This window comes from Callionymus lyra, chromosome 11 (genome assembly GCF_982586985.1).
Source record: "Callionymus lyra chromosome 11, fCalLyr1.hap1.1, whole genome shotgun sequence".
NCBI lineage: Eukaryota > Metazoa > Chordata > Actinopteri > Syngnathiformes > Callionymidae > Callionymus > Callionymus lyra.
The window spans coordinates 22448345-22461473 of record NC_141828.1 but is presented as its reverse complement, the minus strand read 5'-3'; the positions used below and the strand labels follow the sequence as shown (position 1 = coordinate 22461473).

Below are 13129 nucleotides of genomic sequence, written 5' to 3'. Positions count from 1 at the left end.
TAAACTAAAGTGTAGATTTTATTGTTTCTTAAATGGATCTTGGACCTCTATTGTACTCATCAGTATGAGACTGTTTGTACAAAACTCTCTTTTCTTTGAAATATTGACATAATAAAATTGATTGTCTGTGTTGTAAGGTAAGGTAAAACTTTATTGATCCCTCAGGAGGTTTCCTTCGGGAAATAGTTTTTTCCAATAGCAACAGAAAATACAGCAATTTTTCATAAAAAATAAATCAAAATAAAATAAGAATAAGAACAAGAACAAAGAGAAATAAAGAGAAAGAACAAGATGATACAATCTAAGTCTAAAGATAAAGATAAAGAACATCGATTTAAAAAAAGAACAGAACATCCAGATACTTTCGCTCCACTCCTGCCCCCGAACTCAGAATTGTACAATTGAATAGCCCGAGGAATGAATGATTCCTTGAGTCTATTAGTGTTGCATCATGGGAGGAGCATTCGTACACTCATTCTGCTTCTCTGCTCACTGATGACAGTGTTCAGAGGATGACTGTCATCATCCATGATGGACAGTAGTTTGTTCAATGATCTCCTCTCAGCAACTGTCACCAGTGAGTCCAGCTTCATTCCAGCCACAGAGCCAGCCCTCCTGATCAACCTGTCCAACCTGTTGACACTCCTCTTGGACACATACCCACCCCAACACACCACAGCATAGAACAGGACACTGGCCACCACAGACTGGTAGAACATGCAGAGGAGCTTCTTGCAGATGTTAAATGATCGAAGCCTCCTCAGAAAGTACAGTCTACTCTGAACTATATACATGGTCAGTGTTGCAGGACCAGCACAGTTTACTGTCCAGCCACACACCGAGGTACTTACTGTATAGTTATAGTTGTCTTGGCCTTTTAAAGTTTTTAACTTTGTATTGTTTTGTTGTTTAAGCCCCTTGTGACGCTGGTCTGTGATTGGCGCTTTATAAATAAAACTAACGTACTTACTTAAGCTCCATCTACTGGAAAAATCTGCTATGATTTGTGAAGCATCTAGGTTTGTCACCACCTGTCATCAATCCTGGTTGTCTCCACCTCCAAGGTACTCGTTGTATAAACAAATCGAGGTGTGATTACAGCTGGCTGGACAAGGAGTGAAGCCATTATTATATCATAATGGACTTCCCTCTTGTAACCTCTTGTTCGCTTGTATTTTAGACGGGGGAGAAATTTAAGGAGTATAACTTCAAACATCATCATGATGAGGGACTTAATGCATCTTGGAGAGGAAGACTTCTACATTTGAAACATGTGAGTTAGTCAGGAGAGTTGGGTTTTCACATTTGTTGTCTTTTAAAGAAACACTTAGTCAGTTGATTTGATGAAAGATTATTTTTTAAAAAGACTCAAAATGATAGTTCAACCAATATTCCAATATCACTCTTTTTCTACTCACACTCATGTCGACAAAGGGTTTGGATAATTTTCAGAGTAATCTGTTCCTTTTTAGAGTTATAGTCAAAAATATGTGTTCATTATTTAAGATCCAGGCTAAAATCAGCATAAATATTGTGCATGCACACTGACACTGAATTTGAATGAGCACTTCTTTTTATAGAAGTGCTTGTGATATTTCCCCGGAGAACTTCCTGTTTGTGAAGTATATCATTGTTTACATTTTTTCTACAAACCATCTTAGAATATAGAATATAATTTTTATTCTGATACAATTCATCATGAAATCTGAGTATTGTGTGAACTATAACTTTAAATAAGTCTGCAAATTTTAAGTTTAGTAGAAGCTCCAAGTCTCTCAGCTCTTGCTTAGAGTCGTTCCTCATTCAAACTTGTTCCAAGTGTAAATAGAAAATGATTGAAATGTAAATTCCTGGAGTCAGCTCAACTTGTTATCTCTTTAAATGTCGGTTTAGATTAGATTAGAATAGAATAGATAAACTTTATTGATCCTGACAACAAGCGTCAGTATGTTTCCAGTCCCTGTTGGTATATCCTTAATCCACTTCGTTCTCCCTGTTTGGTTGCCTTTTATTCCTGACATTCATTTTTTTAGAGGTTCTGGTTTCTCAGTTTGTTGGTTAGTGTTTGACATTGTGTACTTATTGAGAAAGGTATCTTTGGACTTTGGCGCCATCTATTGGAAAACAAAATTTCGGTTTATTTTTGTTACTTAATATTGCCTGTCACAGCAACTATATGCTCCAAAATAAAAGTGCTGTTTTGCCCCTAATAATAAAAGTTAAATTGACACTCACAACAGGGTAAATTAAAAAAGCTTCCAATGTCCCCACATTCAGTGATGTGATAGATACAACAGTTAGGATCAATAAAGTTCTATCTCTAAATGTGAAAATTTCAAATGTTACTTGTGGACATGAATAAAACACCATACATGTGTTGTGGATATGAAGCGAGGAAAATCATAAACAACATTAATTCATAAGTTAAGTCGAGAGGGCTGCTAGCATCAGTGGATGCTAACTCACAACCATCAATGTTGATTATTTTTGGCAAATCCCACCAGTTAGTACATTCTTGTGACGTTTTGTCCATTTTTCATTGTTTGAGTTGTTTCAGCGATTGTGGGTTTTGTAAATTCAATTTTTTTTTGATTGTGTGCTTTTTTCTGAATTTGTTTTATTGATTTTTAATTTTGTAGATTTGTTTTATTGATTGTGCATTTTGTTGTATGAATTTGTAATTGTTTTTTTAAATGTGTTTTGTGGATTTGTTAATTTGTTTTTTCTGTGCTTCCCAGGCATCATATTTTGAATATTTAAGTTGTGTTTATAAACAATAAAACATTTCACACAATAGTTATCTGCAAAAAATATGATCTGTAATAGTTCTGTATAAATATTATATATATATATATTTTTTTTCATATATAAATAAAACTCTCAAACATACCCTTATATGAGACATAAGTACTTATTTAATAGGCTATACAGCACCTTAGATTCAAATTTCAGGTACAACTTTAGCATTATTTTGCCACACATTCTCATTCTAGTTTATGAATCCTAGTGAGGCTGGAGTGTTCAGAGGTTACTGTTGAAATCACAGACATAAATTTATCTCCTTAAATGTTTCAGGTCAGCCAGCGCTGTCACAGCAGCATTCCAACCAGGCGACCCCATCACGCCGCCACCTAGAGGACAGAAGATATCAGACAACAGTTTTTACCCGCCACTCTTGTTTTTGGCTTAATGAAAATAAAATCCAAACAGACCTGGATGGCAGCCACTGCCACACAGATAGAGACCCGTGATAGGTGTGCGGTAGTCTGAGATGGATGGCAGCGGTCGAGCTAGGTAAAGCTGGTCCAAAGACATGGACCCATGGAAGATGTTCTGTAGAAAAAACATCACGATTATTTATGAAAATCCCCTGAAGATCACCAATAAAAAACAGGAAAGATATTTTAAGGAAAAAATAGCCAAATGTAGTTCCAGGATTTAAAAAAACAGATTGATTTTGCATTATGTTAAAATCAATTATTTTATGTTGTGTTTTTTATGCAACCGAGACAGTGTGTTCATGTCAGTCCACTGAGTATTCCACGTATACAATTAAGGACACATGTCTGAGAAAAGGACACTAGAAATTAAATATTTGATGGCTTTGGTTGACATTTATTGTTTTATAACATAAATTTGTATTTTTTTTTTTTTTAAGTGATAGATTACCCCAATTTCAATTCCACTCATTTACTTCTCGACCTCATGTCGACTAAGGGTTGAGATTATTTAAAGAGTAATCTGTTCCTTTTTAGAGTTATAGACAAAAATGTTTCTTTATTTTAATGTAGTGACTGGAGCTCAGTTGTCTTCGTCTTCCTCTTCGTCCAAAAATACACTTAAAAACCTCCAAATACCTCCATACTGCTCGTCTGTAACGTCCATCTTGTATTGAAAATAGGTGAAAATATGAATTATTTCTTTAAGAGACATTTTTGGTTGTCCAATTTTGGATTATTCGTAGACTGGAACCCTTTTGCATTGATAAAACAGATAAATATCATTGCTAATATTCACAATATCAGTGCAAGTACAGTAAATAGTCTTTATCTAGAAACATATGATATGATTCCGTCATTTTCATTTACCCCTCCAGTGAGTCCAAAAATCCTCTCTAGGTCAGGCGGGGTCAAGATGTCAGTGCCAACCACTGACTCTTTGAATCCTGGTGCGTACTTCTCCACCCAGTTGAAAACTGGACACAGAATAAGATGTTGATCATTCCAGGTGTTTATACCCGTCTCATGCATTGCTGTTTACCATTGTCTGCGTACGCTTGCTTGTCCTGCTCAGTCCACTCCCGTCCTTCGATGAGGTAAGGAGTGTACTGAGTAAACAAGAGCACCACATGGCAACCAGGGGGCGCCAAAGTAGCATCTAAAGCAGAGGGGATGGTCATCTCGATCATCGGCCTGCAGAGACACCATTTTTACAAATAAATAAAGATTCAGTTCATCTGTATCTTACCTGGTCAGTTGACATGATGTTGTACATTTTATATTATTAATAATGCAAATCATATACAACTTTCTACAAATGTTAAATATAAGAAACACAGTCTGACTGAAAAATAATTCAAATATTACTGAGAATAATTAAGTGTGCAATAATATTTAAAGACCTTACTTCGATCCATTTGACACAGATAACCATTTTGTTGGTTTGTTTGTGAGTAAGGAAGTGTGTACCTTGCCGAGGGACATCCATTCACAGCATCGTGGTAGGCGCTTGTCAGCACCTCCACACTTTCACAGTTGATATGAATGGAGCACTGATGATGGGGTCCGGGCTTACCGTCAGGAGTGGGAGCCGCCAGGAAGTTTGGCAGCTTGTCCACCGCCACTGTGAGCACAGAGTCAGTCATCATACGTGTGAAGATCCTGATAATAGACTAACCATAGAATCTGATATTCATTTTAATTTCTCTTTTAATAACAGATTAGTGCGTCAGAGGCTAAAGTGCTTCAAAAGTAAATAATAGTGTGACATGAGCTTCAACTGGCTTCCTTTTTTAATCTTTAATTTCAAGTTAGTATAGTTTACACAAAAATATACATATTAATTACATATATCTTTAGTAGAATTAAACTTTTTTCATATTATACAGTGTATAAATATACTGTTTCTCTGATGATGAATGAGTTATTCTGTTATTTTAAGCATCATGATTTCAATAACTGCACTTGTAAAATAACTCTCTGTAGAAACATATAATAGATCTATTGTAAATATATATGTATCAGACTGAGTTTACCGTTGATCTTTGTGACAGGTGAGGTGTAGTCTATTTGGTCAACAGCTTTGGAGAACTCTGGCGGAAGAACACCCTGCCGAGGGGGAGAGAAGGAAGTTTGAGCAACGGCTTGTTTTTGTCGCGTTCTAAGTTACCTGAGGCACCAAATTCTTGAACGTAAGTTGGGGTGTAGCATTTGAAAGAACTATTTTACTGTAAATCTCAGTCCCGTCTTTCAGCACCGCCCCATGAGCGCCACCATCAGAGTCCACCAGGACATGCGCCACTTCCTGCCAGATACACATTTGATTCATAATGACATCGTTCAGACATATTTTACAACAACAGTAAAAAAAAAAGTTTTTTTCAAAAACAGCCAGTGAGTTAGTGTTACAGACATCTGGTGGAAGGGAGTTCCAGATGTGGGGGGCAGAGCGGCTGAAGTCCCTGAACCCCATGGTGGACATATGATTGATCCAGTTTCAAAACTGGCCGCTAACTGTGTCATACGGTTCTTAAATTGAGTCCGAACAATACAATTTTAGGTTGGATCTACAGCTGTCAAGCTGATATTTCATTTGTTCTGAGGAAGTGGTAATTAAAAGCAATTTCACATCTGCAATTGTTTTATTTTGTACATTTACAGTTTACTTTTATCAATTGTTTTCTGCCTGAATTAACTTTGGATTGACAGGAAAATCATCAATATGGTGTTTTTTCAAGGTTATTTGGTCGCATTGTTGTGTTGCGATAGCAATAAATAATACTTTTTGTGTTCTGATTTACCTATACATTACTTTTATATTTTGTCTTTAATTAATAATTGCATTAGCCATAATAAGAGACATTATTTTGATAATACCTCTCGGGGGGGAGGTTACCCCTTTGTTTAGGCATTATTTATATTATTACATAATTGACACCAGCGATTTTGTTTATTTATTTAAGATTTGTTAGACTAGAAGAGAGGTTTTACATTTTAAGTTGTTAAAAATCGGAATATTTATATAGAACTATAACACACCATAATGTACATATATTGTTTTTACACACAACTTTTTTCTACAAGAAGCCTATATTAATAACAATAGATTGTAGACAATTTATAAGTTAATAAAAAGGTATTTAATGTTACGCATCAAGCATGCGCATGTTAACCTTTTTCCTCTGTACTCTGGGTGTCCAAGAGAGGACAGTAGCGAGTCAAAATTCTACCCTTCTTTTTAAAGTTAAATTTCAACCATAATTCTAACTTCACTTATTTTCTACTCAACCTCATGTCTAATAAGGGTTGTGGCTATTTTCAGAGTAATCTGTTCCTTTTTAGAGTTAGAGGCAAAAATGTTTGTTCATTTTAATGTAGCGACTGGAGCTCCGTTGTCTTCGTGTTCAACTTCGTCCAAATACTTACCTTCTCAGTAAAGATGTCGACACCATAAGAGCGAGCAGCCTTCGCTATAGCCTCTGACACTCCTCCCATCCCTCCTTCAACGTAACCCCACGCTCCCTTCTCCTTCTCCAGCTCCCCCATCACATGATGCAGCAGCACATACCTGCAACAAAGCAACATTGGGAAAATCCCCCAAAAAATATTGTACATTAACGTCTTGCTCACCCGCTCCCTGGGTTGCTGGGACTGGTCATGGCTCCAATGACAGCATCTGTGGCCAGTGTTGCCCTCAGGGGTTCTGACTCAAACCACTGGTTGAGAATCTTAACAAGCAGAAACATGGATACTCATCCAGAGATAATCCAGAAAACTGCTGTACTATGGAAGTACATCAGTGCCATCAGAATATTAACAGGTTGAGTTTATTTTTTCAATATTTGAAAGATTGAAATCATTTCAAATATTCAATATTTGTCATATTTTTATTTTAATTTTTCAATATTTGTTATCATCATTTATTATCTTCTTTTTTTTTTAATTCGTAGTCTTTTAAATTCAATAATGAAAAAAAATGTAAGCATTTTAAATTCATTACAAATAAATGTGAAGCTTTTTTAATTCAATATAAAAAAAAACACCAGCCAAAACCAAACGAGTACCGAGTTACTTGATCATACTTGCATGCATAAACTATCAGGTGACGTCATCACTGCCGCATCAGTTAGATATTTTCATGACTAAGTATCAACTTTGTTTTAACGTCTGGAGTTTAAACATCTTACATGACATCTAAAGATTAGCTTGTCCAGGTGGGATAAAAAGTCGGGGTACACCTGCGGACACCCAAGGTATGTAAGTGACGGGTACAATGGTATTGAAGGGAAACTTTAATTAAATTAAATAACTTTGTATTTTGTGTGTAAACCTTCTGGAAGAGCAGCTGTATTATCTGTTATACTGATTTATATAGAGTTCTATTGTACTGTAATCTAATCAAAAATATGTTTTAAACAATTATATTTATTTAATTACAGTCACCTTGGCATCCTTCTCAGAAAACTTGCTGATCTCTCGCTGGTTCATGGCGAGATCAGAGCCCAGAGTGAGAGACCTGGGCGGGCGACCTCCGACCCCGTCCTCGAGCATGGGTGTAAAAGCATGAGGGTCCCTCATGTACACCTTCAGCTTTTTAAATTCAATATAAAAAAACACCAGCCAAAACCAAACGAGTACCGAGTTACTTGATCATACTTGCATGCATAAACTATCAGGTGACGTCATCACTGCCGCATCAGTTTAGATATTTTCATGACTAAGTATCAACTTTGTTTTAACGTCTGGAGTTTAAACATCTTACATGACATCTAAAGATTAATCAGTAGATTCTGATGTCAAAGGATTTAAACAGGTATTATCACGGGTTCGAAACCTGCTTTAGAATTTTTGTCAAGCTATGTCATGTTTTTATAATTAGCTCATAACTGGTGAGACTGACTCTCTTTATAACACTGGTTCTTTAAAAAAAAAGGTACTGTCTTTAAAAGTTGCAGGTTCGAACCTTGAAGCCTAAGGTTCTATGAGAGCGTGCGTAGTTGTACATGTCAACGTCCATATGTATCAAGAATGAACAGATTATAAAAATGTGTGAACTTTTCGACATGTTTGAAGGTGATTTGTTTTTTTGATTTCCTCTCAAGAGGTTACAAACAAGAACGTCTCTTTTAATGAAGTATTTGTGGTAATATATGTAAACAATCGTTTCTGTTTAACTCCTTTGACATCGGAATCTACTGATTGATCTTCAGATGTAGTTTAAGATGTTTAAAGTCCAGACGTTAATACAAGGTTGATACTTTGTCATTAAAATATCTAAACTGATGCAGCAGTGATGACGTCACCTGATCGTTTATGCATGCAAGTATGATCCAGTAACTCGGTACTCGTTTGGTTTTGTCTGGTGGCACTGTGATTCTGAATTTAAAAGGCTTTGTATTTTTCTATATTTAATTTAAAAGGCTTCTTATTTTTAATATTGAATTTAAAAGGCTTCGTATTTTTTAATACTGAATTTAAAATGCTTAAAAAATATATATATTGAATTTAAAATGCTTCGAATTAAAAAATATGGAATAATTGAAATTAAAATATAACAAATATTGAATAATTGAAATTAAAATATAACAAATATTGAATAATCGAAATTAAAATACAACAAATATTGAATAATTTAAATTACTGAATTCAGTCTTTCAATATTTGAAAAAAATTAATTCAACCATTCAATATTCTGATGGCATTGATTAACCGCCATACTCACCTTTGTGATCGGAGCCGTAACGATCTCATACATATCTGGAATGTTCTTGCCGAGTTTCATACCTTTAAGAAAAGAGAATCTTTAAAACATCCGACAGATTCATCACAGTATGAAAGCAACTATTTTAGATGCATAACTCATAGTATAAAACGGATCCACGAACCACATCTCACTAAAGGCTTCAATGTTGTCGCAGCCGTAAGTCGTTTTCTCAACGATCCAGATGTTAGGCCTCGGATGTCCACAGCTGGAGCGTCCAGAAGTGGGTGAATAGCTTCCCCTAGTTTGTCCAGGTGGGATAAAAAGTCGGGGTACACCTGCGGACACCCAAGGTATGTAAGTGACAGGTACAATGGTATTGAAGGGAAACTTTAATTAAATTAAATAACTTTGTATTTTGTGTGTAAACCTTCTGGAAGAGCAGCTGTATTATCTGTTATACTGATTTATATAGAGTTCTATTGTACTGTAATCTAATCAAAAATATGTTTTAAACAATTATATTTATTTAATTACAGTCACCTTGGCATCCTTCTCAGAAAACTTGCTGATCTCTCGCTGGTTCATGGCGAGATCAGAGCCCAGAGTGAGAGACCTGGGCGGGCGACCTCCGACCCCGTCCTCGAGCATGGGTGTAAAAGCATGAGGGTCCCTCATGTACACCTTCAGCCCATGTTTCTGCCAACACAGGTGAAGAACAGGCTTGTTAAGTGCCGTTTAAAGTTCAACATGTTTTACGAGTCATGAAAAAAAAAAAAGGTTGTTGGGACTAGTTTTACCTTCAGCTCCAGGTCAGCATAGATGTGGGGACGTAACAAACTCAGCAAATAGGAACATCTGGAGAAATGGAAACCTGTAAATAAAAGTGTGACATGAGCTTCAACTCGCTTCCTTGTTTAATCTGATTTAATTATTTCATTGTGTTCCCTAATGTTAGCTATTGATTCAATTATTTATTTGGTGATTATAAGCATCATCATTTCAATTACTACATATAGAAAAAACTCTGTTAAAACATATAATATTTATTTAACAAAAATAATAATAAAAAATTGAGTTTCATTTAATATGTAAATTTCAATAAGAAAACTAAATTTAAATGTAAATTCTGTTAAACCTATTTATTTAATCTTCACCAAAAATATATGTATTTATTTTTGAGAGTCGAAAACCAAATATGAACCACAAAAATGGAAAAATAAATGATGAGAAATTAACCAAAATTTCAATTTAAGTTTCTATTTCTTGTTACTCCACTTATTAATTTCCCCAATAATTTTCAGATTAAGACACTTCTAAGCTTCTTACATTCTGAGCACTCATGACGGCTCAATAGTGAACCGAACTTGATGAAAACTTCAGGGACTTTTTTTTTTTACTGCTACTCAACTTGCATGTAATCCACCAAAAAAAAGGGTCTTAAATAGATCATAGTTCTTCATATTATCCCGTGGCTTCTGTAAATATTTGAATGAGGACCAATGAATGATTTGTGAAACAGGTTATGGTACCGGGGATGATCTCCTCTGACACAGCAGCTCCTCCCAGCACATGCCTGCGCTCCAGCACAGCGGTCTTCACCCCTCCTTTCTGTAGATAGGCGGCCTTAAAAGCACAAACAAAGCAAAAAAATATGACCTTTGACCTGCTCATAAAAAAAAAACATTGAACTCCTGGAGGGATGAAGTATCAACTCACTGCGATCAATCCATTGTGTCCTGCAAGACAAGGAGCAATAATAAACATGTTATTACATTTTAACAAGACGGTCAGTCCAGAGAGTCGAATGTTTAACGTCCAATCCCAAACAAAGAAGGACTTCACAAAACTAGGGTTTGTTTGTAATAATTGTCCTCAATATAAACTGTATATAAATATTCAAATATTCAAATTAAAAAAGCAGTAAACGACTACTTAAGTAAAGTTGGCTCGATATTGACAGATTCGATCTTTGCGCTCTAATACCTCTTTATACGAGTTATTAAAAATAACAAAGCCTGATGTATTTTGATCACTGTTACACTAGCTATGTACTACACCCTCATTTTTGAAGAAAGCATGTGTTGATCGCACGTAAACAGCAAAAATAGCGTGAAAGAGCCTCTGCAGGCGCGACATCAGACGAGGGACTTAGGGTCTACAAATTACTTACGCTGACAAAAAATGTAGCGTTGAAAAATATTGTCTGATTTTAACCAGCAGACTTTCTTTCAATTACAACTCTGATGGTCACTAAATTCATGTCACTTATGAAGTACCTTCATATCAAGTTACTACACTCATTCGTTTTTCAAGTTTTCCTCTAAATTCTTTTAAATCACTATTTTCCCGCAATATTTCACATATATTTTGTAATAGCTTTGTAATTACAATTTTGATGGTCACCAAATTCATGTCACTTATGGAGTACCTTCATATCAAGTTACTACACCCATTGGTTTTTTTAATTTCTTCTTGAAATTTTAAATATAACCGTTTCTGTGCAATATTTCACATACATTTTGAAGAAGAAGTTGCTGATACCATTTAGTTGCATATAAACCATTATAGTGAACTATATTTTATGCACTTAACGTTCGGTTTGCAGGTTTGCAGTCATTTTTACCGACATTAAACTACTGGTCCGCGGTGCAACAGTTTACAAACTAAAGTTGCATCAACTTTTCTTTTCCCCGAGTTTCTTCTCTCACCTCCACCGATGACCAGCGCGTCATAGCGGGACTTCAGGCCGCTGTGCGTGGCCCTGCAGTTCACCAGGGATGTGGCTCTCATTCCTCGAAAACTCCAAACAGCTGCAGCCATGACTGGATCTGGATCCGGGCCAGTGGTGGTTCGGTTTCCTGCGAGGATCCAGCCGGATTATCCTCCTCCTGGTTCCTTGTTTAGACTTTAGAGCTCGTTCTATTGAGTGTATTCGTGTCTTAGGTGGAGCTTGTATCGAATACACTTGGTTAAAAAAAAAAGTGGATCGTCTGTAAGTTCGACGTTTGTAAAAGTTACCTCAAGAAGTATTATGTAATTGTGTCCACTAGGGGGCGAAGTTGGTCTAGTTATTTTTGCACCTTTGACAACGAGAGAATTCAACGGAAATACTTGAATCAGATCCAGAAATTCAAGGTCAAAGACATTCTAAAAATAGAGCTTTTTTGGGGAAAAAAAGTATTTGTTTATTACGAAAAGAGAATCAGAGAAACATGAAATTGGCCTAAAACTGTTTTTTTAACTTGACTTAACAACGAAATACTGAAATAATTACGGTTAAACTAATGTTCTTTTTTATTTAAGATGTTATTTTCAAACTGTGTCTTACATTTTCTGTGTTTGAATACATTTCTGTTGTTATTGAATTTCAAATAATTTGATTTAGACTTCGATCAGGTCTCAACTATTTCTCTTTTTTTTCTTTTATAGATATGGTATTGTTGTATTTGTGAATAAAATATTAGTCCAACCATACATTATGTACCTTTGCTACTTTGTTTTAATGATTTTAGATATTTTTTAATAACTATTTAGAGCAATAGCAGTAAGTAAGTAAGTAAGTAAGTAAGTAATTTGTATTTATATAGCGCTTTTCCAGACCAGTGAATTTCATGCTAGCAATGTTTATATAAATATTTTCCATAACTTTATTCAGTTGTTTTTTTCAGGGTTTGATGGCTTTCAGTGATGACATGAGTAATACTCCTTCATCATTTTTAATTCACATTAAATATAAGTAGATTCTCTGTGCTTGCTTGAGAACAATAAGCATTGTATTGGCGTTCTATAAGTGACTATCCAAGAGTTTTTAAGATGGGCTCTTTACATGATAGCTTTCTTAGTGCTACTGTTGAACATGCCATTTCTGAGGCTGCAGCCCATTAGTAACTTAAAGAGGTCATAGTCCTGCTTAAGTGCAGCTGGAGAACCGGAGGGACGACGCTTGATTAACCCAAACAGCCGGTCACGTTTAATTGAATCTGATTTTTTTTTTTCCCTGGGATGTAGATTTTGTTTCTGCTTAGATGGTGTAAAACAACTCCAGTGGAGGGAAGACACTCCCTTAGCTGAGGGAATGAAAAGCGGTGTGGAGGTGATCTAAGGTTTCCTGCCTCGGCTCCCCTGGCTTATTACAGAAGCATTAGTGGCGTCTATGAGGAGCGATCCACTGGGATGTTTTCCTTCTGCACACATCTGCAGACAACAG

General features: G+C 35.7%; 1 protein-coding gene across 1 annotated transcript; it reads right to left on the bottom strand.

The window, feature by feature from the left end:
* Nucleotides 1–2425: 2425 nt before the first annotated feature.
* Nucleotides 2426–11908, bottom strand: pyroxd2 (pyridine nucleotide-disulphide oxidoreductase domain 2). Its single transcript, XM_087803331.1, has 16 exons — nucleotides 11631–11908; nucleotides 10639–10658; nucleotides 10452–10545; nucleotides 9720–9793; nucleotides 9463–9618; nucleotides 9104–9257; nucleotides 8941–9002; nucleotides 6849–6946; nucleotides 6645–6786; nucleotides 5389–5523; nucleotides 5255–5327; nucleotides 4689–4842; nucleotides 4261–4412; nucleotides 4089–4195; nucleotides 3213–3333; nucleotides 2426–3131 (listed from the first exon to the last, which is right to left on the bottom strand). The coding sequence occupies exons 1-16, from the start codon at nucleotides 11740–11742 to the stop codon at nucleotides 3055–3057; spliced, it is 1731 nt and encodes a 576-aa protein (XP_087659457.1). The 5' UTR covers nucleotides 11743–11908; the 3' UTR covers nucleotides 2426–3054.
* Nucleotides 11909–13129: the final 1221 nt, after the last annotated feature.